The following is a 22,965-nucleotide window of genomic DNA, read 5'->3' as shown; positions in this document are numbered from 1 at the left end:
TGAACGCTTATCCATATGTTCGGTAAAAATGGTCCCAAAGATTGGGGCAGAAATGTCCCTGTGTAGGTCAATGTGTTGTACATGTGTACCTCAGTCAGAGTGTCAAGCCCCAGCCACCTCACACAACTGCCGCTCTGCTCTTCAAGCCTGCTCTTCCACAGCCAGTAAGATGCACCGTGGGTCTGTGGGGGTGAGCTGATGGGCTCATAGTTACGACATGGAGACAATGGGAGGGTCTAATGAGGAACATATGCTTTTGTGATTCAACAGAGACGCTCATTGTGTGAGGAAAGGGATACTCTGCTGCTATTCAGGCTCGTCACAATGAAAATCGGAGCCTTCTCTGCTAGCTGAGCTTACACTATCCCAGCCGCCACTCTTTTCCTTGTTTTTGTTCTCTCTTGCTTGACTTTAATTCCATGTGCGTTCATTTTTTTTTGCTATTGTACTTGTGTTACATGTTTTGTCCCGCAGATTGAAGAACAATGTGAGTGTGAAACCCGATGCCGGCAAGGCGGCAGGAGACACAAAGACAACATGAAAGCAGCAGAAGTTAGATAAACACAGTACATGTCTCACGTTATCCTCCTAACCTCACACATTCAGTTCATTACCGGACAAAGACACTACTTTTGGAGATTTTGGAACAGACCTCCTTAACCAAAACGCCGCCATACCGAATCGGTTTGTGTCACACCATGTGAAGTATGCCGTCTGCATTCTTACAACACTACAAAGCGATGGTCAACAGCAGCAGGGCGCATGTGTGTGTCACCAGCGAGTCGTCAGACAGCAGTAGCTGTGGTAATCCATCTAGACTCCCAGGGCAGCTCCTACTTCCTGATGCATGAGACACTGTTGGAGTGGCGGCAACAACTGCTCAGCCCTATTTGATTACTAATAAGAGAGTTGTCCCCTCTGTCAGATACCAGGCATTCTCTGCTAAGCAAACAGTGATTCCGGCAAGTCAAACATTAGCATTGCTGTCTCTCCCCCCACTCCATGGCGAGAGTTACATTGAAATCCAATGCTGAAAATACCACCCCACCCCGCACCCCCACCAGACCCCCCGCCCACACACACACACACACACACATACTGTTGTCTGGGTAAGAAAGATGAAGGAGTCTACACTGAATGCTCTGAATGAAATAACAACCTGTGGAGAGCTCTTTTAGTAAAGTGGGCACCAAAAATCTAACATTGCATCCCTAAATGTTCTCTGCTCACCGAACTGTTCCGACAGGATGATACTCTACAAAACCATGTACTTTATCATAACCTCCACATTATAGATCACAATAACAGGTTACGATGAACACCCGCTAACTATGTAAGCAAGGACAGAACAGACTTTAACAAAGGAAGAGGCTCCGTGCCAAAATCCATGTTCTCCTCAGCTAATTAGGAGAATTCCCAGTGAGATGCATCAATGATTGGAACACCTGTGCTTCAACGAACCCTATACAGGTGGCGACCGACCCTCAGAGAGCATCGAACCTGGGAAAGACGCCCCTCAACCACTCACACGGAAAAACACCCACGGTTCCCACAGAGTGGACCATAAGGTCGAAGTTAGGAAACAAACCTGGGCGCTCAGACACCCACAGGGGGAGGTCTCATACACAAATTCTTACTGCATGCACTCACTCACTCACACTTGCTTGCTCACTTGGTCGCTCATTCACTCAGACACTTGCTCACTCGCTCACTCTCTCATTCATTCATGCAGTCCCTCCCCAGCGGGACACAGGACTGATTCTGACAGACAGGTCACACAAACGCTGAAAGTGAAGGGATGGAGGGGAAAGTGGCCTACCTGTCGATGATCACAGGGTCTGAAGGAGTCTCGTTCCTGTTCCCGCAGCTCTTCTTGTCACAACACCGGCTGGAGACAAACAGAGAGCATGCGTTTCAGATCAAAACAATGTGGCTGATTCTACAAAACACTGCACAGATAACGAGATCCAAGAAAAATGGTCTTCCCTTTGGACTAAGAAGGACTGATATGATATTTCCTGTACACGTAATTTACTATTTCACTGATCCTGAGGGGTGATATAAAATGTAAATCCAACATGTTGTCGTGCTTGCCTCGGTGCTGAAGGGGGGGGGGGGGGGGGCGGGAGGGGGGGGGGTGGAGGCAGGAGACAGGGGAGTCACTTTTCACAGCTTCAGCTTTTGTTTACCTCTAATTGCCAAGCTGCTATTTCTGGTGGAGATGCAAGATGCCACCCTCAACCAATATTTCAGCAGGGCATTTATCAATTATGGCCTCAAAAGCACTAATCTATCCCCAGCACATGTTTCCATCATCTCCCTAAACATATATCTTCAGTTGTTCAAACAGGGTTTTTAATTGAAACATAATGTAAAACATTAATAGACCACTGTTGCTTTCATAAAAAAATGTTTACATATAGCTAGCTACATGCATAGCTTCATATATAAATGCTATTGATTGATGCAGTCTGGTGAGGAGATGAAAACAAATCCTTTAGGCAAACCTACTATGATTTTCAGAGCTCATTCCTCATTAAGATACAGTATAAAATACTTTTGATACTATGTTGAGAAACACTTACAGGTATCACTTTTGGACATTTAAGTAAATAATTTGCTTGATGGCAGTTGTCTCTGAAGAAATGCATTGGAATACCAACATAAAGCTACACTCCTTGCCTTATTTGCTGTTGATGGGCAACATTGTTGAAATAGACTAAATGCACTTCAGTGACAACAACAACAAAACAACAACAAATTCTGATGCACAAGCATGTTATACTGTAAGCGTCACAAATAAGTGGTTGATGCATTAAGACACAGAACGTGAGGGATGAGTTATTTCATTGCATAAGGCAATTCATGTTTATTTCTTATGCTGTGCATGCTCTTGATTCAACCAATAACTTCAACAATGCTCTGGTGTAACAAAGAAAAGGTTAACCGACAGTATCCAAATTCAATTCTCACAAAGCTCACGCTGAGCTGAACAATAACAACAAAAGACGTTTTTCCTTTTAGTATCAATGACACCGCTGAATAGCAGCGCAACATGAGAGGTTGAGATGTACGTGGTTAAAGACGCTAATAGGGTAGCTGATCATTGGTGACAGGTGGGATTAACCGAGACCGGATTCTAAAAGAGTAACAGGCATCAAACTTCAACAGACTTCATAGACCCAGCCCTGACCGTAAAACCTTTCCAAGGTTCTTGTGAGTGTACATTGAGATTAAGTAGCAATGTGTAAAATCGTCTCCGCCTTGCATACTGCTAAACTTTTTCCAATTGTTAAATTCATATAGCTCGAGTCACATTCATACCATTGCAAAAGCCAATGTGCGCATAGTTGGAAATTAAGGTATTCGAGATCCTTAAGAGATTTCGAGGCCTGTGGTCGATCGAATTTGGATTGAACGTGACCCCAATGCAAGAGATGAGAAAATTAGGAGGAAATATCCTTCTCAGCAGAATTAGGGTTAACCATATGAGTGTTATTGCAAAAATCGCTTACCTGCACATGATTTCATGCGTGAGAAGAACTCTGCACATTTCGGGATTCTTGTCTTGACCCTCATAAATAATGGCCTGAGAGAATGATACAGAAATACGTGGCGGTTACGGTCAAATACAACAAATGAAGACAGGGACTGTTAGCACCCAACTATTAAATACCATTGCATTTGCATCCATATTTCTAACGTAGGCTAATTATTATTAATATTATTTAGCTAATTCAAACTAATTTAAAACATATTTGTAAATTCGTCAGGTAAGCTACATTAGTATTTTCCGGCGATGAATGGGCCTAATAACGTCCCACAAAATAAAAGTCTCATACTAACAACTGTCAACATTGTAGAAGCTTAATAACATAGTTTCTTTAAAACGTAGCATAATATAAAATATATTTTAAGAGATAAAATGTTAATATGTAGCTACAAACATTTTGGGGATTTTGTAGAGGCCTGAAGGCTAGAGATTTCAATAAAGAGTGATCCAATAAGAAGTGTCATCAATATGCTTATAATCTGTGGATATTTGGGGGAAAGTGTTAATGGGCAATCTGTTGTTTATTTTGAGCTGCTAACAATGATCTTTCTGTGGATAAAAAGCGGTGTCTGGCGGTACGGTTGAGTAATTTTTGAGCATTGGCTGAAACAGATGGTGTGGAGCTATCAGTTCTGCCGCTCTCCCTCCCTCGATCCCTCCTCCTTCTCTCTATTCTAAGGAGCAAGAGAGACACTTTGCTCCCTTTTAGTGAGCATACAACGCAATAACAGACGTAGCCTACACAGGCATTGTAAATTAGAAGCACTTCTCTATCAAAGTATAGATGTAACAAAACTTCGCTGCTTTTATAAAGTGCTATCTTAGCTTTAGGGGGACTTTAACTGATCACTCACATCTAAATATGTCATTGTAAAATAAAAGAAATAGCATTAAATGAACCTGTTGCCTACATTACGTTGTTTTTGTTTGTTAAGCACCGGACTATTATCTGTATTGGTTTGATTTATGTCACTGTTTGCAGCTGCAGAAACAGAAATCCATAAACTGCTTGTTCTGCGTCATTGACTCACATCATTCGCAGAGGAATTTTCCTTGTGAGTAGTGGAGGCTTTTACGGCTCTATTCAAATGTATCAGCTATAGTAAATTATAGATGATGACACACGTTTTTAAATAAAATAATAATGTATACATATATAAATATATATACATATTCAAAGAAAGTCTATTGTAATTAACTTAGTGAATAGTCTCTGCATACCTTGGGGATTATGTCAAATGCTAATTTAATAAATTACAAATATAGCCTATATTAAACCTGTATGCTTCTATTTTAAGATAGGTATGCTAGGCTATGAAGCCACTGAAAAATCTCTGTATGTGAACTCTCAAATCAAACAAATTATATCAGTTCATTAAAAAGCCTATAACCTACATGCAAACTAAAAACAAGTGTCGATAAAACATTAATTAGCCTTCATCTCCCTAAAATAAATACAATTTGAAAAATATATATATATATACAAACTATAAACTATATATATAGTTTGTATATTTGAAATGTGTGAGTATACGCTAACTTTAGCATACATAAAATGAATTTGACGAGATTCAAACGTCAAAAGTGGCTATACTGTCTATTCTTGTTAAACAGGTAATGTGATTTTATTTGATACATTGTAAACACATCTCAAAAGCACATTCAATACCCTAAAGGTCATGGTTTGCATGGGTTGTGAAGAGTGCAGGTAGAAGAACCACTGTCTCCAGTGGGTAAGAGGTACTTTATGAATACAAGAGTAACCTTACCTGCTTCGTCATGGAATCGATTAACCGTATGTAAAGATCCTGTTCTGTTCTGACGCCTAAGGTGCAAAAATAAGCATTTTTAGGACTGGAACATAAGCTTTAATTCTATAATCACACTCCTTAAAATATTAGTACCATAAGTTATATAAATCGTAATTTATATAAAATACCATACATGGGCTATCACACATCATGAAAATTACAATTAGTATTATTTTGAGTCTACAATTTCAAAACCATTTAATCGTCAAGCATTTCACTTACCATTGCTGTACAATAATTGTAGTTTATAATGTATCCCATTGTTAGTTTTTTCACTGTTAGGTTCCTGAAAATTGTCAGCAAATGAAAATGTTTTAGTTATTATCTATCTTTCAATCTTTCTATCTTTCTATCTTTCTATCTTTCTATCTTTCTATCTTTCTATCTTTCTATCTTTCCATCTTTCTATCTTTCATTGGCCGTTATTCACAAAGTGTATAGGCTATATGAAAAGGGGATAATAAGATATTGAGATCAAATGTGATTATCCGCGTTGACACCTAACAGACTGACAGCCATTTTAAGTTGAATGAACTACTTTATTTTATATTCCAGCTAAATTTTAAAATATCATAAAATTACTCAAGAGATGTTCTAAAACATGTAGCTTACTTTATCTTTCTCCACAAAGTCCACAAAGGCTGTCCGTTCGATCTCCACTGGTTGACCCTGTCTGTCATACAGCGCCAAGACGAAATGGAAAAAATTTGATTTTCTGAGGTTGGAAGGCGGCTGCTTTTCATAATGTGCCCGTGCCAAGCCAACACCGCTGCGGGGAAAAGACAAGAAACCATCTCGGTTAAGTATCAGGCACGGGGGAAAGATGATGAGAGCTGATGAAAACACTGGAGATGCAGTAGCACGTTTGAGTACGGGAGATTTCTTGATTTGTCACAATAAGGGTAATCTGATGTAATGAAAGAGGGGAAAGCCAAAGGGGGGCATTGGGAGACCGTAATTGATACAGAGTATTGAGGGGATTGAGGGTCGATATGAAGAATGCGTGAGAAAATCAGATGATTTGGCATGCGTACCTTTGGGCGGCTGTGTTCGCATCCACCACCCCAGCTGTGTGCATCCATGAGCGGACTGGATTCAGTCCACCCAGCGGTTCCTCCTTCATCGTTGTCCCACCCCGCGGTATAGTTTCCTGAATCCCAAACATTTAGAACAATTTACGTGTAAAAAGCCTCCTGCGAAATTTGCCGAATAAGCGTCCAAACGTGTTATCCTTCAGGGTTTACAGGATAAGTATTAAGAGCCGTATCAGACTTGCGAGGGAAAACCCGGTCCACAGGTATTGCCTCCCTCTTCAGTCCGTCCTGGGTTGAAACGATGTGAACAATTCTCAAAGTGCTGTACTTAGTAAGAGTGGTATCCACAGACTGGAAAAGTGAATTGTTCAATCGACAAGTTTTTTTTTTTTTTTTGTAGCTATTGTTCCTTTTTGGTTTTCCTATTCACAGAAAAATCGATGGTTGTTGTTTGTGTTTGGGTGATGCTCTCAAAGTGGCAACATCCCCGAAGCACCGCATCCAAAACCTTTAGGACACAGTTGAATAAACCACTCCTGAAAAGGTGCTGCTTCTCCACAAGACAAACACAGGCAAAGGCTGATCACCGTAGAGGTGTTCCTAGTACACAGGAGAGGTGGATAAGGGGCCTTTCGCGTCGTGCAGGATGGATGGGAACATGCAAAACTAAGCCCTCTTTCCCCGAGGACTGAAATCTTTCCCGAGAGCCAAAACTCTAAACCCACGGGAGAGGCTCTGTCAGAATATGACGCTCATGGGGCGTAGCTTTTACCATATATGGTGGGCTGACGGTTCCTGTCAAGCAGCGGCACTCGACTATACGAGAACAGCCCCATAGAAGCAATCTGAGAACATTCGCTCCACTTTCCTCATGCAATGTGGTGAGTTGATTTTTTTTATGTTATGAAAATTCAACGAGGTGTAACCATCATTCAAAATCCGATCACAATTAAACAGAATTCAATCATTGTCATATTTAACATTTTATATGAATATTGTGAACGCAGTTTTCAGTGTTCCAATAACCTTTAATTATTGAAAAGAATCAGGCCTTGAGAAATGTAAGGTATTAAAATGTGAGCGTTGATAAAGAATTGTTCTTTCACAAGACTTTGTAACGAAAACAGTTATAATGGGTCTGTAACTGCATATTGTCTAAATCTTATTTATTTTTCAAAAACAGTTGACAAGCAGCCTATGGCACACAATAATTAGGCTATATACATACTTGTATAGTTTTAGCCTGTTGAAATCGAAAAACAACAATCCGAACAGTATGTTAAGTAAAATAAGTAGCCTATAGCTTTGTACAGTCCTCGGTGTTCTGAAATTAAAGTCAATGCAGCTATAGATTCGTTGGGCCAAACAAGTACAGTCGCCTGTTATATCATTCACTAAAACCAGTATTTCTTGTTACAATTGGCCACAACAGTATTTAGGGATTTAATTACGATAGGCTACATTCTGCATGATAATGCAGTGGACTATCAATCATTCACTGGTTCAATTCCTTTACATTTGTCTGAGCATATTTCCTGACCCTGGTAGTTATTGGATTTGAACAGGTATAATAACACTAACAAACTAATTTGCATTGTGTACTCTGTGTTTCACAATAAAGAAGTCGCTCGGTTTTAATTTTCTAGGCTAACTAAAGCACTGTCGGCCGTGTTTGACCATGTCATTCCGAGAGAATCCATGCGCCTCATTGGGGGGGATAGCGGGATAATGTGTATGTGTTTCTATGTGAGTGGAGGGGGGGCAGAGAGAGAGAGAGAGAGAGAGAGAGAGAGAGAGAGAGAGAGAGAGAGAGAGAGAGAGAGAGACAGAGAGAGAGAGACACAGAGAGAGAGAGACACAGAGAGAGAGAGACAGAGAGAGAGAGACACAGAGAGAGAGAGACACAGAGAGAGAGAGACACACAGAGAGAGAGAGAGAGAGAGAGAGAGAGAGAGAGAGAGAGAGAGAGAGAGAGAGAGAGAGAGAGAGAGAGAGAGAGAAAGCAATATGGTGTGAGGGTTAATAGCTACTGCCAAAGATAAGTGAATTATAATCTGTTGCTTTCACCTTTTGATAAAATCTATTTCCACGTCACATGGTGATAATGAGTGCATGGTGTTTGATATTTTTTGAGACAACTTCAATTTCAATAGGATGTCAATCCAAACATAAGAATGTTCTTTAAGGTGTAACACATTAAATAAATCAAAAACCAAAATTGTGAAAATGTGGCTGTGACATTGGCATCGCCAACCCATCTTTCAATGAATTTATACCGTGGTTTTTGCACATGGCTCCAAGTCGTTTATTATAACTTAACCCCTGATTACACGCACCAAGGCGATTTAAATCTGATTATCAAATTAGGAGACTTTGAGACAAATCCTCTTAGTTCTGATACTGTTGACTGGAGAGGGAAAATGGATCTCCACACCCGTCACGTAGGTAACGATGCTATCCTGAAAGGGAGTTTAAACCGTATTTGACAACAAATGCAGCTGTCCCGCTATTTCAGAAGATATTAGAGGAAAATGAATGCAAATCTGTGTGCAGGAGCCATCTGGACGTGGAGAGAGGGAGTCAGCTGCTCCTCACAGAGGCGCGGAGCCTGAATCCGTTTCGGCTCATTCTGCGGGATCATCTGCGTGGTGGGCTTTACACCGTGGAAAATGCGCTCTCATCATTAGGTGAACGTAAGCATCACACGTTCAAAATAAAATAAATATTTAAATCACTTAGCGTACTTTCTGTAGCCAAGCATAGCCTAAATATATGTTTATAACATGGTGCATAACAAGATGCTTCTATATTTCATTTTTTCACTTTATCTTTATACAGCTTTAAAGAAAAATAATTTTGAGGAACATTTTAAGAGACGTTATAGGCTACTCAAGGTAAGTGGCAACAAGATTCCTGATAGGCCTAAAAGAGCACTATTTTTTTATCACCACGCAGACAAAATATTTGGCCAGTTTAATGACTAGTTAAACGCGTATTGTTTTGTCTTAATCAGTGGCGCTCACAGTGAATGAACTTGGGGAAGCCCTACACCCAAACTTTTTTGAATTATTGACGGTGATCAATAAAAATGTGCACCATGACTTCCAAGACCTCCCGTCTTGAAGGAACCAACCTCCTCCGTATTGAGAGTGACGTCTTCTTTTTGTGTGAATTCACGGGGCGAAGCCCTCATGATCTCTATAAATTTGCATGTAAATGGCGACATCAGCCTATGCGCGTGCCACGGGCCAGCAGGCCTCCCAGATGTCAAGGCAAAGTCAATCAGAGGGCCGCTGCCCAGCTGCCCATATGTAGGCTTACTTTAGGATTTTCTTTATTTGAACCTGTTTCAATTGATTATCAAAATTAAACCACCTTCATCATGTGTTCTAAGAAGTGAAAATAAGACGCTGAATGATAAAAAGGGTGACGTATTTGCTGCATAAAAGTCAAATATTTGGGCAATATTCTCACTAATTAGTACTAGGTTAATCAATTTGATTGGGTTACCTTGTTTATCAAGTGCTTTTAGGTCAGACTTCATATTTATTCAAGCCTTTACCGAGGCCTAATGGTTCTAAAATAGGAGCCAAGTGGAACGATTGTGACAGAAATTGGCGTTGCATATTATAAAAAAGAAGAATGGGCTAGAAATAGGCTTCAAGTTTATAAATAGTCAACAACCTATAACCAGACAAACAAAACAAATAACACCTTAAACAACCTTTGAAAACTCGACAAGCCAAACCTTGATACACTTAGACTTTCACACAAATAAGTCTATTTCCCCTAAAATAATGCAAAGAATGTTAAAATAGCCAAAAATAATTATATTGAAGAAATGTACACTGGGCCTACCAGTGTACATTTGAGTTTACGGTGCTGCCCTCAATTTTAACGTCCGAATTGGTTGATAGACAGCGCCCCTCTTTGGTTACTGTGATCATCATGTTGATTTGGGCCAGCTGGTCTTCAATCAAATTTTCTTTTTTTAAACAGCACAGACTTGTAACATTTATTCTAAATACCACAATACCTTTGTTCTGAATTCAATGTGCAAAACAATCTTCTGTTTCGAAGAATGCGCAATTTTATGGGGATGTTTGCTTTAGTCTCTTTGAAAGTATTGCTTAAATATGTCAAAAGAAACATGGCAAGTCTGATCTATTGCACTCTGCCATAGCACCATACAATTTTCATAAAATAGTTAAATTTCGTTTTAAGTAAAAAGTTGCAAACAAATTAAAAATAAACATGTTTACGTTATTATTATCATCATAATAGTGATGATGGAAAAAAATTATTAGGCCTATAAATAATTATTACAATGATAAAATATATATAGTAAACTACTTCTGTAGACTAATATTGGGACATATCCCTGCATTACTGTGACATCACATTTTCGTGAACTTCAGTCAGAGAGTGGTCTCATTAATTGTGTGCAGTGGTGAGTTCTGTCAAGGGCATTGCCCGCTCGCACAATTTACATTTCCATTCTGCTGAGGAAATGATGAGAGAGTTTCTGCGCGGTTTAGAGCCTCGCGGCGCAGTCTGCGGGCGAATTACATTTAAAGAAGGCGAGAGAAATTAAATAAGAAACCGAGACCACTTCAGGGCTATTAACATCTAAAACATCCCCTGGAAATTTAGTCCAAAATACATACGACCATATACCTCTAGGTATCGTCGTTTCATATAGCATGTCTTCTTAATGTCCATCACAGTTTGAAGGCCAAAGTAAGTAGGCCTGTCATGTTGATGGCTAGTTTTGCTGTTTAAATAGTCTTTTTTCTCAATTTAAACACACCAGCAACCAGTTTATATAAACGTTGACATCTTCAGAACAAAACACATGTTGAATTAAAACGTATGCGCTCGTGCTTTGATTCAGATGGTGTTTTCAATGTAGAAATTATGTAGAAAACGTTCCCTGTCTCATTGAAGCCCTTGAATAAGCTGGAACTGACCCATGGTGGTATTGCCCCACCTACAGGAGTCAAAGAAATGTTCACGTATTTTCCCAATCTATCTTAATAGTTTGTCCGTATTTGATTGTCTAAATCATTAATAGAACCAATCAAAGTTTGATCTATTCATACCTGTCACTTGTTTCCATTGTTTTCACGTTTAATTGACTTGAATTTACCTGTTCAATAGTATGATGTAACCTGTTGTTAAAGTCACAGTCTGTACTTGAGGTAGCTGGGAATTCTTTTGGGATATGTTTACTGATGTTTGCTTTTGTGCATGGGTTTATTTCTCCGTTGTCTCATGCAAATAATTTATGTCAGGTATGCCAAAATAAAGCTTGACAAATAAACTATAGGTTGCAGTTGACTCTATCACACATTTTACTGTCCCAAAATAGTAGGAAGGTAGGACAAAGTACGACTGCGTAACATTTGACATCCACAACAATTGAACCAATAATATTCCACAGCCAGAAGCTATCAAAAGTGAATGTGGGTTTGAATCAAGGTTGATGGTTATGTCAGCTGAAACAGGACATCAATAGTTAAAATTAATCAGAGTATTGCTTAGCAGTTGAATGCTACCAGCAAGGGACCCTTCTGCCCAAACAAAGACGTGGAAAAGAGGAAGTAAATTCATAAAAAAATGAGATTCTGCATTATCTTTTCATCTACACTTAAGAGCCCTGTCCTGATTTTCCAACCTCTCGATTTCCCCCTCTTTGCCATTGGACATGGTGCAAATGGCATAATGCAAGTCTTTGTTCTACAGAGTGAAGCCACATGAATAGCTGTTCTGAGCACACACAAAAACACACCGACAAACTGATCATCTTAAAAAAGCAACGCCCTGGCACTCTCTTGGCCTACTTTCCACGGCAGCGCTGGGACGTGGGAAGAGAAATAGAATTCAGGAGAGGATGCTCCACCCGCTCACTGGGAAACATTCACAGTACTGAGTGAGTGTGATGTACATAAACGCAGTCGATGCATTGTCAACCTTAAACCATATTTGCCCCAGATAAGTAGTCCCTGTGCTAGGCAATTCTCAATGACTTTGCTGTGAAAATCCTGTGAAGATTATGCCATGAAGCGATGAGGGGAGAACTCCAATATGGGATTCCATCTTCAATTCCTTTTGGATTTGATAGTATTATGACATATATCTCACCATCTGCTGGGCACTTTGATTCTATCTTAATGTCTGGCCAGAAATATCTATGACTAAAAACCAAGACAAGGTTAAAAGTGTCCTAATTAATAAACAGTGCTTAATTTTAAGTTTGAACTTAACATCCTATAATTTTTAAATAATCACAAAGATCTATATCACACCACAATATGTATTGTTTACGTGCAATAAAGTAACCACTCGTATAACTGTGCCTAAACAGACTCTTCCAAGCTCTGCTGCTAATCTAGGGCTTCTATGAACACCGCCTAACCAAATGTCGACATCTGTGAGGGTCTGCATAAGGAAAAGCCCCTCAGAGAAACAGGGGATCATAATCTTAGTTCCTCTCACCTACAGATGGCCCATGGGGGCATAAAAGGAAGATGAAGAAATCCTATGTAAACATGCCAAACCACATTTTCTGGAGAACTGCAACATGAAGGCAAAAGGGCACCCACGTGCATCTCAAATGTCAACCCTGAACTTTGTCAGAGACCCAAGATGTAAACATTTAAGGTATTAATGCATGGGACACTCCTTTTACATGAGATGCTACTGTGTGTGTATGACTTATTCAACAGAAACAGAGTTTTACTTACAGCATGAAAGTGCAGTTTCAAGCACCATATAGGCCCACGTCCGTATACCGTTTCAAGAAAAATGTAGAGAAACACTGGAGAAACACATATGGTCTGAACATTTGTTTCATGGTGTAGTTTTTGTAAGTAATATTAAACTGATTAACTTGGTCATGAACGTTTCACTCATAGAACATTTCAAATGGCGGTTGTTGAATCAGATAGTGTTAATCTCCTCTTATACCTTCTCTCCAATTACTTTTGCAACTGTTCTTGACAGTTGTGTACATGGTGTAGTTTTCATTTCTACCTTTTAAAGGGGAAGGGCAATGCCTCCCACATGAATAAAAAAGGTAAACCTTGAGAATTGTCCTGACATCAACCTTCATTTAATCTAGTGGAATGAATATGAACAGTGATGGTAAAGGTAAAACATGGATACAATGACTATTTATTTTATTATTTTATAACTGAGGAAATATTCAGTCCGGAATCCATTTATACAAATTGCACTTCTCTCCCATCACTTTATTTCATCAGACAAACTGATTTTATAGAATATTTTAAACATCAGCGACTTGTCGTCATACAATTGCCATGCCTATACAACTTATCAGAGAGGGAGGCAAATGTATTCATACATATATATGAATTTCTTGGTTTAGAGTAGAAAGAAAAATTAAGTAGATCTAGGTAACAACAAGCAAGAAAAGGAAACAGTATCATCACAGAGATCATAAAATGGTGTCGTGAGTAGTCCTTTGTCCCATGCCATAGGAGAGTTCTGTTGCTAAAGGGAAGGACAAAAGCACAAGGCGCCACGGGTATAAGGTTCCCCTGAGCAACAATGCTGGAAGTTTCAACTTGCAGCACATGGGTGTAACTTTAACTGGAATACTGTGGATCAAAGACTCACAAACAAAGTGGGTGGAAATGCTGGAGGAGTGTCCATGTTCAGGTACAGCATCACCAGAGAGAGAGAGAGAGAGAGAGAGAGAGAGAGAGAGAGAGAGAGAGAGAGAGAGAGAGAGAGAGAGAGAGAGAGAGAGAGAGAGAGAGAGACAGAGAGAGACAGAGAGAGAGAGAGACCATTTGTGGAATAAAGATAAAGCAATTGTAGATAATTGCTGAGAGGCCTTTAATCATCTTTGATAGGCTTGCTACAACTAACCACGAAAACGCAGCCCATTTATTATTTTGAAGCTATATGTATTGATGAAAAAGTGGACAAGGAAAATGAACACACTATTTCAAGTGCAACAGTAAGCAACCACCAGTTAGACAACATGCAAATCTAGGAGGAAAAGCTAAAAGCACAATGAAACACACTTTTCATCGGTCATGTTGTCTCATGAAGTGATTTAAAATGAGGTTTTAAAGTCATTACTGTTTTAGTTCATAACAACCTCACACAAATGAAACACACAGCCTTGACAGGGCTCAAAGCAACTCATCCGATCAGAGCAGTTCAATGCGGACGTGTAACCTTTACTCTGCAGGTGAACCTGCATACTCCATACAAGAGTTACGAAAGGTCCCTATGGTACACTGCTCCTCTGACATGGATTTGAAGACTTGCTACTTTATTAGCTGCTAAGCCCTTTATACTTGTCCTATATTGTGGCAGCTTACAGTGTGTTACGAGCCGATGCTTCATTGCCGAGGAGTGTTATTAGAGAAACAGTCTTGGTGAACTCCACTGTTCCCCCTGAGGAAAGCCAGACTGTTTGAAGACAAGATACAAGTGCAATTTAACCCACCTTATCATTACAGCAAGGTTTGTGCCATATTTTTTGTCCAATATATTTCTTGAGGGGTACAATTGATGACACAGGTGTGTCATGAAGTGTTATAAATGTATAATATCATCATGTTTCTTAAAATGTTATTTTACGGTTGAACACCAAGCACTTGCTATGACATAAGCAAAGTGTGTAAGGATGCTACTACCCTGGCCAGTTGGAGAACAAAGAAGATTATACGCATTGGCTCATTTGTATGTGACATATTAATTTTTGTAAAGGTAAAGACAATGAAAGCAGTGCATGCCATTTCATTTCCTTCACACAAATATGAACAACTGTAAATAATAAGTGCCATAGTGCCATCTAGTGTTAAAAATATATATTATTGATAATTTGCAAATTGAAGAATGACATCCTCTGCGATTAGTAAATCATAGACAAAAGTTCACCCTCATTGAGATTTGTAGATTTTGTACTTAACTGAGGATAAGCAGCCATAGACATTCCATCTCGCTTGCTTCTGAAATGTAAATGATGACCATAGTCTGGGCACAGGCGAGTGTCATGTATGCAAAGATCATGCAAACAAACAAAACATGTTTTTAGGTCTCACAGAGCTCCTGAGACCCGGGAGGTTCTTCCTTGAGGATAGTGAGTATGCAGTGAGAGGGGTATGCATGTAGATTTTCTCCACTATCAGTGTTAATTTACCAAGCAGGGCATGGCCCTAATCCTCAGGCCTTGTATTCCTCTCCCTCTGAGAGAAGAGAGTCTAGCAGCAACAATCGAGAAATAATAAGATAGCACAGAAGCCAAACAAGAGTGGGTCCTGAATAATTGATAGTGTTTGTCTTTGCTGTTGTGTGTGCAAAGACTGAGGGACTGGACAGGGCTCATGCCCCAGAGCAGCGCAGAAAGGTCCAGTGTGCAGACTGACCGGGGGAGAGGGAGATGGGGGTGGGGGGGGAGTGTGTGTCGAGGGGGTATGGGTGTGTGTGATGGAGATGGATTCTAAAGTGGAGCGTGAAAGGTTTGATTAACTGGTTTTTATGGTACTTTGGGTAACCCTCCCTTGATGCATCACATTTCTGTAAAATGCAACCTTCTGAATGTAGTCAACATGGTATTTATGTCTGTCGGATATTTGTTATCTGGGTTTTGGGACCATAACAAGTCAATCAAAGCATACAGTGTATGCTATACTCATTATCTCAATCAAAAGTTCATTGACAGTGCATCTGTGCATGCAGTCGTGATATAAAAAGAAACCAAAAAGTGTTGATGATGAGTGGGGTTTGTTATTTAGGCACTGAAGACTGTAAATACTGTAGGAAGATGTATTCACAAAAAAAGCTAACTTATGTCAATACGCCTTCATTTTAAGGGTCCCGGTAATGAGGTGCATTTTCTTTGGGAAAATGGCTGCTTCTCCGGAGGCGCCATGTCTACTGACTGTGGCTCTGATCCTGGATAAAACACAGGGTTCACCAATCAATCTCTCCAGGTAGCCCACAGCCAGAGAAAGCAGCTGCACCACATGTTTGCCTTGCGTGATAGCGACAAGTTAACATACAGGCAGCACAGTAACCTTCCACAAGCAGCCCCTAGCTGTCTTATAATGAATTCCCAGTAGAGAGGGGAACTATCAGAGTCAGTGGTGTTACTGGAGGCTTGGAATAAAGGCAACACCTCATCTTACCTGGTGTAGCAACAGTACACACAGTTACAACAACCAAGATGTGGGCCACAAAGGCTCGACGTATACAACACTTGGATTTCCAAATGTTCATATTTGCAACAAATTATTTCCCATAAAATGTAATTGTAAATTGTGTAAATCACAATCAGATATTTTAATTCAGAGTTTTAATCAAGTGTGTGAATGTAAGTGTTTAAGGTTTGATTAAGGTTATACAGTATGCCACATACAGAAAAGGACTTGTTTTGATTGATTTCTCCAATTCATTTTCTGAGTTTCAGAACTAATGTTGTCACACCATATAAAATCATTCAAAATGATAGCATAGCTAATACTGAACATTGGAATGTTATTTTGTTTATCAATTGTATTTATGTATCTTATTTTTTGAAAGTTGTGTAGTTGGTTCTGTGGATTTCAACACTTGCTCTTAACCTGACCTGTATCTAGAATGTTTAACAGGTCTTAGGTTAATAGTGTGCTGTATGTTGTGCCCATGTATGTAATGATTCAACCTGGTAATAAGATAATGGGTGATTTCATGACCTTGGTTATGTAATTTTCTCTTCTTTCTCTCCCTAGTCATTTCAGTCAGTAAATGATAGGTCTCCAAATGTCCACTAGATGTCATTCCCACCTTGTCTAAAAACCTTATATCTATATAAATACCTTATCTAGATATGTATCTCAATATAACATGTATCTGGGTGGTATACAGGTATACTATCAATAAATCAGATCCATTGGGATAGCGTACGGATAGAGTTTCTGAACAGCATATCAGATTAAGTGGATATTTAAACAAACTAAGGCAGGGGTTTATTTACTCTTGAAAGAAGTGGTGATCTGATATTGTGACCTGTCAAGCTGATAGCAGAGGGGTTGGGTCGAATAATGAGATAAAGGGGTAGATGGATGGGTCGATAGATGGATAGATGGATACTTAATGCCTGTCAATTTAAATGAACATTATAACAACCGCTCACTCGCAATGAAATAAGGAGAGTGATGCTGGGTGACTCGGGCTCAACTCAGAACATGTGTAAATGACGTCATACGGTCACGCACTGTGCGCCATCTTGGAGGAAAAAATCACAGATAATTTCCGTGGTTTTGAGAATCTGAGGCCGACTGCTCATCTGGATTGTGGATGTTACAAGCAATTTGGCCAACGCCAGCTAGTTGCATTGCAAGTGCACGCTGTGTACAGCAATAACCGCTAAATGAAGCAATGGCCGGTAAGGTAGTCAGTTTAGTCTGGGCTTAAGCAGGGCATCACTACATAAGTTAGCTCGCGAGCTAGATAAGTGAGCTAGCTAACCAACGTTAGCCAGTAGCTGTATCTGTCAGAGAGCTAGCATTGTGGCCTGTCTGATATCAAGTAAATCTTCAATAAATCAATTTGAAAAGAAATGGATAGTATCTGGCTTGTAAACTACACAATATTGACGCCTCACTCATATGTTGCAGGGGTGGCAGGAGGAAATGATTTTCAGTGGTGTTTTTCTCAAGTGAAAGGGGCAATAGATGAAGATGTTGCAGAAGGTAAGTGGTCGCAACAGAACATTTTCGATTCTAGGCCCCAATGAGAACTCTATAGCAGGGGTAATTGTGTTGGAACTGTAGAGCATGATTATAAAACATTGTAGTCCTTACATGTGCTAAGCTAGCAAGCTAATATGTGCTGTTCGCTGCTGTCAGATCAGATGTCTCAAATCACTAGCGAAGGTAGCAAGCATCTCTGATGTTTGATAACGGGAAAATATGTCAAGTGCATGCATTTTTGTCTAAACATTTGGAATAATGTATGACCTTAGCTAGCCTGTTGTTAAATTAAATATTTTTTGCAAACACCCTGATCAATAGCTCGTTAGCAGTGACGTCATCGCTCTGCGTCTGAATGTATGACAAGTGACGTCTCTTGTTCTCTATTCTTGTCTCTATCAATGACTAGTCTATGAAGTACAGTCAGATTTGGGTTTTATTTTCACCATCATATGCTTCTCTGTGTGTATAGGCTCCGGGTTATTTGTGTTATATGTTGTCTCAATGTATTTTACACATTTCAATGCAAATGAGGAACATTACTGAAATCATTTTATTTCTTTCAGCTGATATTATCTCAACAGTTGAGTTTAATTATTCTGGGGAGCTGCTTGCAACTGGTGATAAGGGAGGCAGAGTGGTCATATTTCAACATGAAGAAGAGGTGAGCATTTAATTACAGGCTACATGTATGCAACATGTGGCAAGAAGCCCACTACTCCACATAGGAACATGTAGGTCTAGCCAGCTCTTTATATGGGTCATCATCCAGGCCAGCACATTTTCCTTCCATTCCATTCTCTGACCAGTGCTGTAACATGGTATATGTAGCCTTCGATGTTGAGAATGAGAAATATCAGCAAATGTCTTTTGTGTTTTTTTGTTGTTTTTTTTTTTAGTCGAAGAATCGACCACACCTGAGAGGGGAATATAATGTCTACAGCACTTTTCAGAGTCATGAACCTGAGTTTGACTATTTGAAAAGTTTAGAAATTGAGGAGAAAATTAACAAAATAAGATGGTTACCCCAACAAAACGCTGCTCACTTTCTACTCTCAACAAATGGTAAGAGCTTTTTTAGCTTTTGCTATGATCTAGTCTGTTACTTATAACTTTTGTTTTAACTGTCAAAAGGGAATCATGTTTACCAAAAGGCATTCCAATGTTTGTGCAGATAAAACAATCAAATTGTGGAAAATTAGTGAAAGAGACAAAAGAGCTGAAGGCTACAACCTAAAAGATGAAGATGGACGACTCAGAGATCCCTTTAGAATTACTTCACTGCGGGTATGCTACTGTGGATGCCTTTTTATGTCTCACCACATATTCTAGATATTGTAAATGCAATAAAACTTCACACTGAAACCTGTGCTTTTTAAAAGGAATTTGTTTCATACCCACAGGTACCCGTGATAATGCCAATGGACCTTATGGTAGAAGCAAGCCCAAGGAGGATCTTTGCAAATGCGCACACCTATCACATTAATTCAATTTCTGTAAATAGCGATCATGAAACGTACCTCTCTGCAGACGACCTAAGAATAAACCTGTGGCACATGGAGATCACAGACCGTAGTTTTAGTATCCTTTGTCAGAAAGTGACTGGTTCAATTCCTATTGCTGGTGTTTTAGCTGATGTCTGTATTAATACAATAGTATCCATTCAAGCAATGCTTGAGATGTATGATAGTGACTACATGGATAGTTCATGGCTTGCCCTTAACAGGGTGTTCCCAGATATTGTAGATATCAAGCCGGCCAACATGGAGGAGCTGACAGAAGTGATCACAGCTGCTGAGTGCCACCCTCACCAATGTAATGTATTTGTGTACAGCAGTAGCAAAGGCACCATCCGTCTCTGTGACATGCGAGCTGCAGCACTCTGTGACAGGCACACTAAGTGTGAGTATGGCTCTTAAGAGACTAAGGCCGAATCCCAATACTCTTGTCTTACCCCTAGCCCTTAGTTTTCCGCGGTCACGTGAGAGTAAGTGGTGTCCCAATACTCTTTTTGATCGAGGGGTCTTGTTTTGTGCTCTACACAGTTCTGTACGCATGTATTTGCAACCATGTTCTTAATTGGAACGTTTTTCAAAATCGCTAGTTGCTAAGCTTACGTTACATTGCTGATTTGCACAACAGTCCCGCATTTTTCTGATTAGCCTTGAATGGACTCCATGCATGTCTACAGTTTTAACTAAACTCCATTAGCAGCAAATTTTGTTTGATATTGGTGCATAACACTACTTGCTTTGGAGACATCGATATACGGAACCGTAACCAAGTGGTGTCTCATTTCATAGGTTTATGTATCCCTTACCCCTTAGTTTTGAGACACAAGGGCTAGGGGTAAGGTAAGGGGTAGGGGTGAGACAGAATATTGGGATTCGGCCTAAAGAGAAAATGCTATGCTAAAGTTTGATTCTAGTTTCTACATGGAATTTATCAAATATATATTGATGGCTATTTTCTCTTTTTCCCAGTCTTTGAGGAGCCTGAGGACCCAAGCAGCCGGTCATTTTTCTCAGAAATCATTTCCTCCATCTCAGATGTGAAGTTTAGTCACAGCGGACGCTATATGATGACACGGGACTACCTCTCAGTCAAAGTATGGGACCTCAACATGGAGAATAGGCCAGTGGAAACCTATCAGGTACGCTAGTTGTATATTTTAGTCCATGTAAAGTCAACATACAGTATCATAGCCTTGGGTAAGGTTAAATATGCTTTGAAAAATGCATTGCTTTCTGTCAATCAGTCATCAAATTCCCCAGGAATAGATTTAAGGTCAACAATGTCATTTAAGTAGTATGATTAACTGAAGAAGTAAATAATTAAGTCATAAGTAAATCTCTACTTTCTTCTGTTCCAGGTCCATGAATACCTTCGCAGCAAACTGTGCTCATTGTATGAAAATGACTGCATATTTGACAAATTTGAGTGCTGCTGGAATGGCAGCGACAGGTATGCCCCAGTAGTTTTCTCACCGTTTGTCTTTCAGCAGAACTGCCTTGTTGTACTTGTCCTTTAAGCATTTTGATTATCCTGCCAAAATAAGTGGATGATACAAACATCCACAGCCTTAAATGTCGAAACAAATGCCATCTCTCAAATGCCATGCCTCTCTCTCTCTCAGTGCCATCATGACCGGCTCCTATAACAATTTCTTCCGGATGTTCGACCGCAACACCAGGAGGGACATCACCCTGGAGGCGTCCCGTGAGAGCAGCAAACCCAGGGCCACCCTCAAATCACGCAAGGTGTCAACTGGTGGCAAGAGAAAGAAGGATGAGATCAGCGTGGACAGTTTAGACTTCAACAAGAAGATCCTCCACACAGCCTGGCACCCCAAAGATAATGTGATCGCCGTGGCGGCCACCAACAACCTGTACATTTTCCAGGACAAAATCAACTAACAAGGAGTTGAGCGCGTGTTTCAATGACCAGGCTTTTCCGTTCTTGCGTTGTTAAGCCTACCTGTCTGTCTGTTAAAGAAGAAACAGCCTTGTTGTCCTGGTGAAGAATTTGAAAGCATTTGTCTCCTTTTGTTGCTGCAAGAGGTTGATCAGTAGGCTTGTTTTATTTTGGGTCTGATGCCTGTTTTTTTTGTCCTTGGTAACAAGCCAATGCAGACCCTCAGACCCAGAAAACAGACTTTGGTCAAAACAATGGAATGGCCATCACAAGAGGTCAAACTCTTGAACGTTGGTGTTTGTCAACATTTTTGAGCCTCCGTTTCATTATTTAATGACTGAACTCTAAAGAGCCCTGGGAATGACGTCTTGTCAACATCATACCACCTTAAGACGACACTTTTTGACCGTTATGATACATGGATTGGTGTGCTGTAGGCCTACCTGTTAACATTCCCCAATGACCATGTATTCAGGTTGTCATCAATTTGGAAAACGGACTTTTCTCAACACCTTGCTATCCCTCATCCCTAATTGACACCATTCGACTTAGTAACATTATTTCACTAACTGTATCTACCCAAGAACACTTAATGGTGTCATCCACCTAATAAAAGTAACACAAACTCCAGATGTGTTTTCAAATTTAGAACTATGTAACACATCATGATGCTCTTTATTGCTTTGCATGTGTTTATGTTGTAGAAAGATGGAAAAAATTATGTCCAGTCACGCCACTGTCTTTAAGCAGTTCTGAAGCAATCTTGGAAAAGAAACTACTTAGGCTCAGAACCACTGTTGGGGAACGATCATGTGTCAAAACATTAACATCTATTGGTTGATTATTAAAGATGCAGGCTGAAAACTTGTCTGGAGATGGGCCACACAGGATAAAGGGAATCTGCAGCCTTAATACTATCAATGACAGCTACAAGTTATGACCCCTAAAGTTTTACAGACCTTATGTGCATTATTTTTAAATCCTGTTGTATAGATTTACAGTATGTCCTCATATTACTGCTGCTATTTGTGGCTGTCTTTTAAAATACCAGATATACTAGTTAAAAGGAGGATTATTGCACACCATACAGTTAAAATGATACCGAGTGCCTCCAAAACATGCAGAGTTTATGGTTCTTTATGTGAAGAGTAGGACATTAAGACAAGCCTCTTATATGTGCCGATATTTGGAATGCCACTCCAATCAGAATTGCGTTGTGCAAATATTGATCTCTTTCCAGGTCAATGGAAAAATGACGGTTAACTATACAAGGAACATGTACTGATTATGTTATAAAAATGGAAACACAATGCTGTCTGTCCATTGATCCTCAACTTAGTGGCAATGTATTCACTTGTTTAATTATTTTGACCAAAGTTGAATAAAATCTAATTGTGTTCATTTGTGCTTGTCTGTGGCATTCATTCAATGATTGAGAA

General features: G+C 39.8%; 2 protein-coding genes and 1 long non-coding RNA gene across 15 annotated transcripts in view; 2 read left to right on the top strand and 1 right to left on the bottom strand.

Moving 5' to 3' along the window:
• Positions 1-7,068, bottom strand: part of LOC146268231 (transcription factor COE3-like) — a 68,289-nt gene extending 61,221 nt beyond the window's left edge. For all 13 annotated transcript variants that reach the window (XM_084709912.1, XM_084709920.1, XM_084709916.1 and 10 more), the window contains exons 1-6: positions 6,399-7,068; positions 5,977-6,133; positions 5,587-5,650; positions 5,323-5,378; positions 3,516-3,589; positions 1,820-1,888 (exon numbers count right to left, since the gene is read on the bottom strand). In XM_084709912.1, the coding sequence (XP_084566038.1) occupies positions 1,820-1,888; positions 3,516-3,589; positions 5,323-5,378; positions 5,587-5,650; positions 5,977-6,133; positions 6,399-6,529 (551 nt within the window). In that variant the 5' untranslated portion in view covers positions 6,530-7,068. The remainder of the gene's footprint in view (positions 1-1,819; positions 1,889-3,515; positions 3,590-5,322; positions 5,379-5,586; positions 5,651-5,976; positions 6,134-6,398) is intronic.
• Positions 7,069-7,209: 141 nt separating this feature from the next.
• On the top strand, positions 7,210-13,442 carry LOC146268230 (uncharacterized). The gene is made up of 4 exons (XR_014768893.1): positions 7,210-7,279; positions 8,952-9,091; positions 9,237-9,292; positions 12,903-13,442. It is a non-coding gene; the product is annotated as an uncharacterized LOC146268230 (long non-coding RNA).
• A 4,191-nt stretch (positions 13,443-17,633) lies between these two features.
• LOC146268229 (serine/threonine-protein phosphatase 2A 55 kDa regulatory subunit B delta isoform) lies at positions 17,634-22,156 on the top strand. The gene is made up of 10 exons (XM_084709475.1): positions 17,634-17,805; positions 18,038-18,112; positions 18,679-18,776; positions 19,012-19,177; positions 19,287-19,399; positions 19,516-19,693; positions 19,850-20,014; positions 20,596-20,765; positions 20,985-21,076; positions 21,249-22,156. Exons 1-10 carry the CDS (start codon positions 17,799-17,801, stop codon positions 21,526-21,528), a joined length of 1,344 nt encoding a protein of 447 aa, XP_084565601.1. The 5' UTR covers positions 17,634-17,798; the 3' UTR covers positions 21,529-22,156.
• Positions 22,157-22,965: the final 809 nt, after the last annotated feature.

This window comes from Hypomesus nipponensis, chromosome 11, assembly GCF_054491055.1.
Source record: "Hypomesus nipponensis isolate SF chromosome 11, ASM5449105v1, whole genome shotgun sequence".
Lineage (NCBI taxonomy): Eukaryota > Metazoa > Chordata > Actinopteri > Osmeriformes > Osmeridae > Hypomesus > Hypomesus nipponensis.
The sequence above is the reverse complement of the archived record's forward strand: the minus strand, read 5'-3'. Positions and strand labels throughout refer to the sequence as shown.

Coding starts and splice junctions, on each gene's coding strand:
- LOC146268229 (XM_084709475.1), top strand. Junction 20,015..20,595: donor CTGTGACAGGCACACTAAGT/GTGAGTATGGCT, acceptor TCTTTTTCCCAG/TCTTTGAGGAGCCTGAGGAC. Junction 21,077..21,248: donor TGCTGGAATGGCAGCGACAG/GTATGCCCCAGT, acceptor TCTCTCTCTCAG/TGCCATCATGACCGGCTCCT.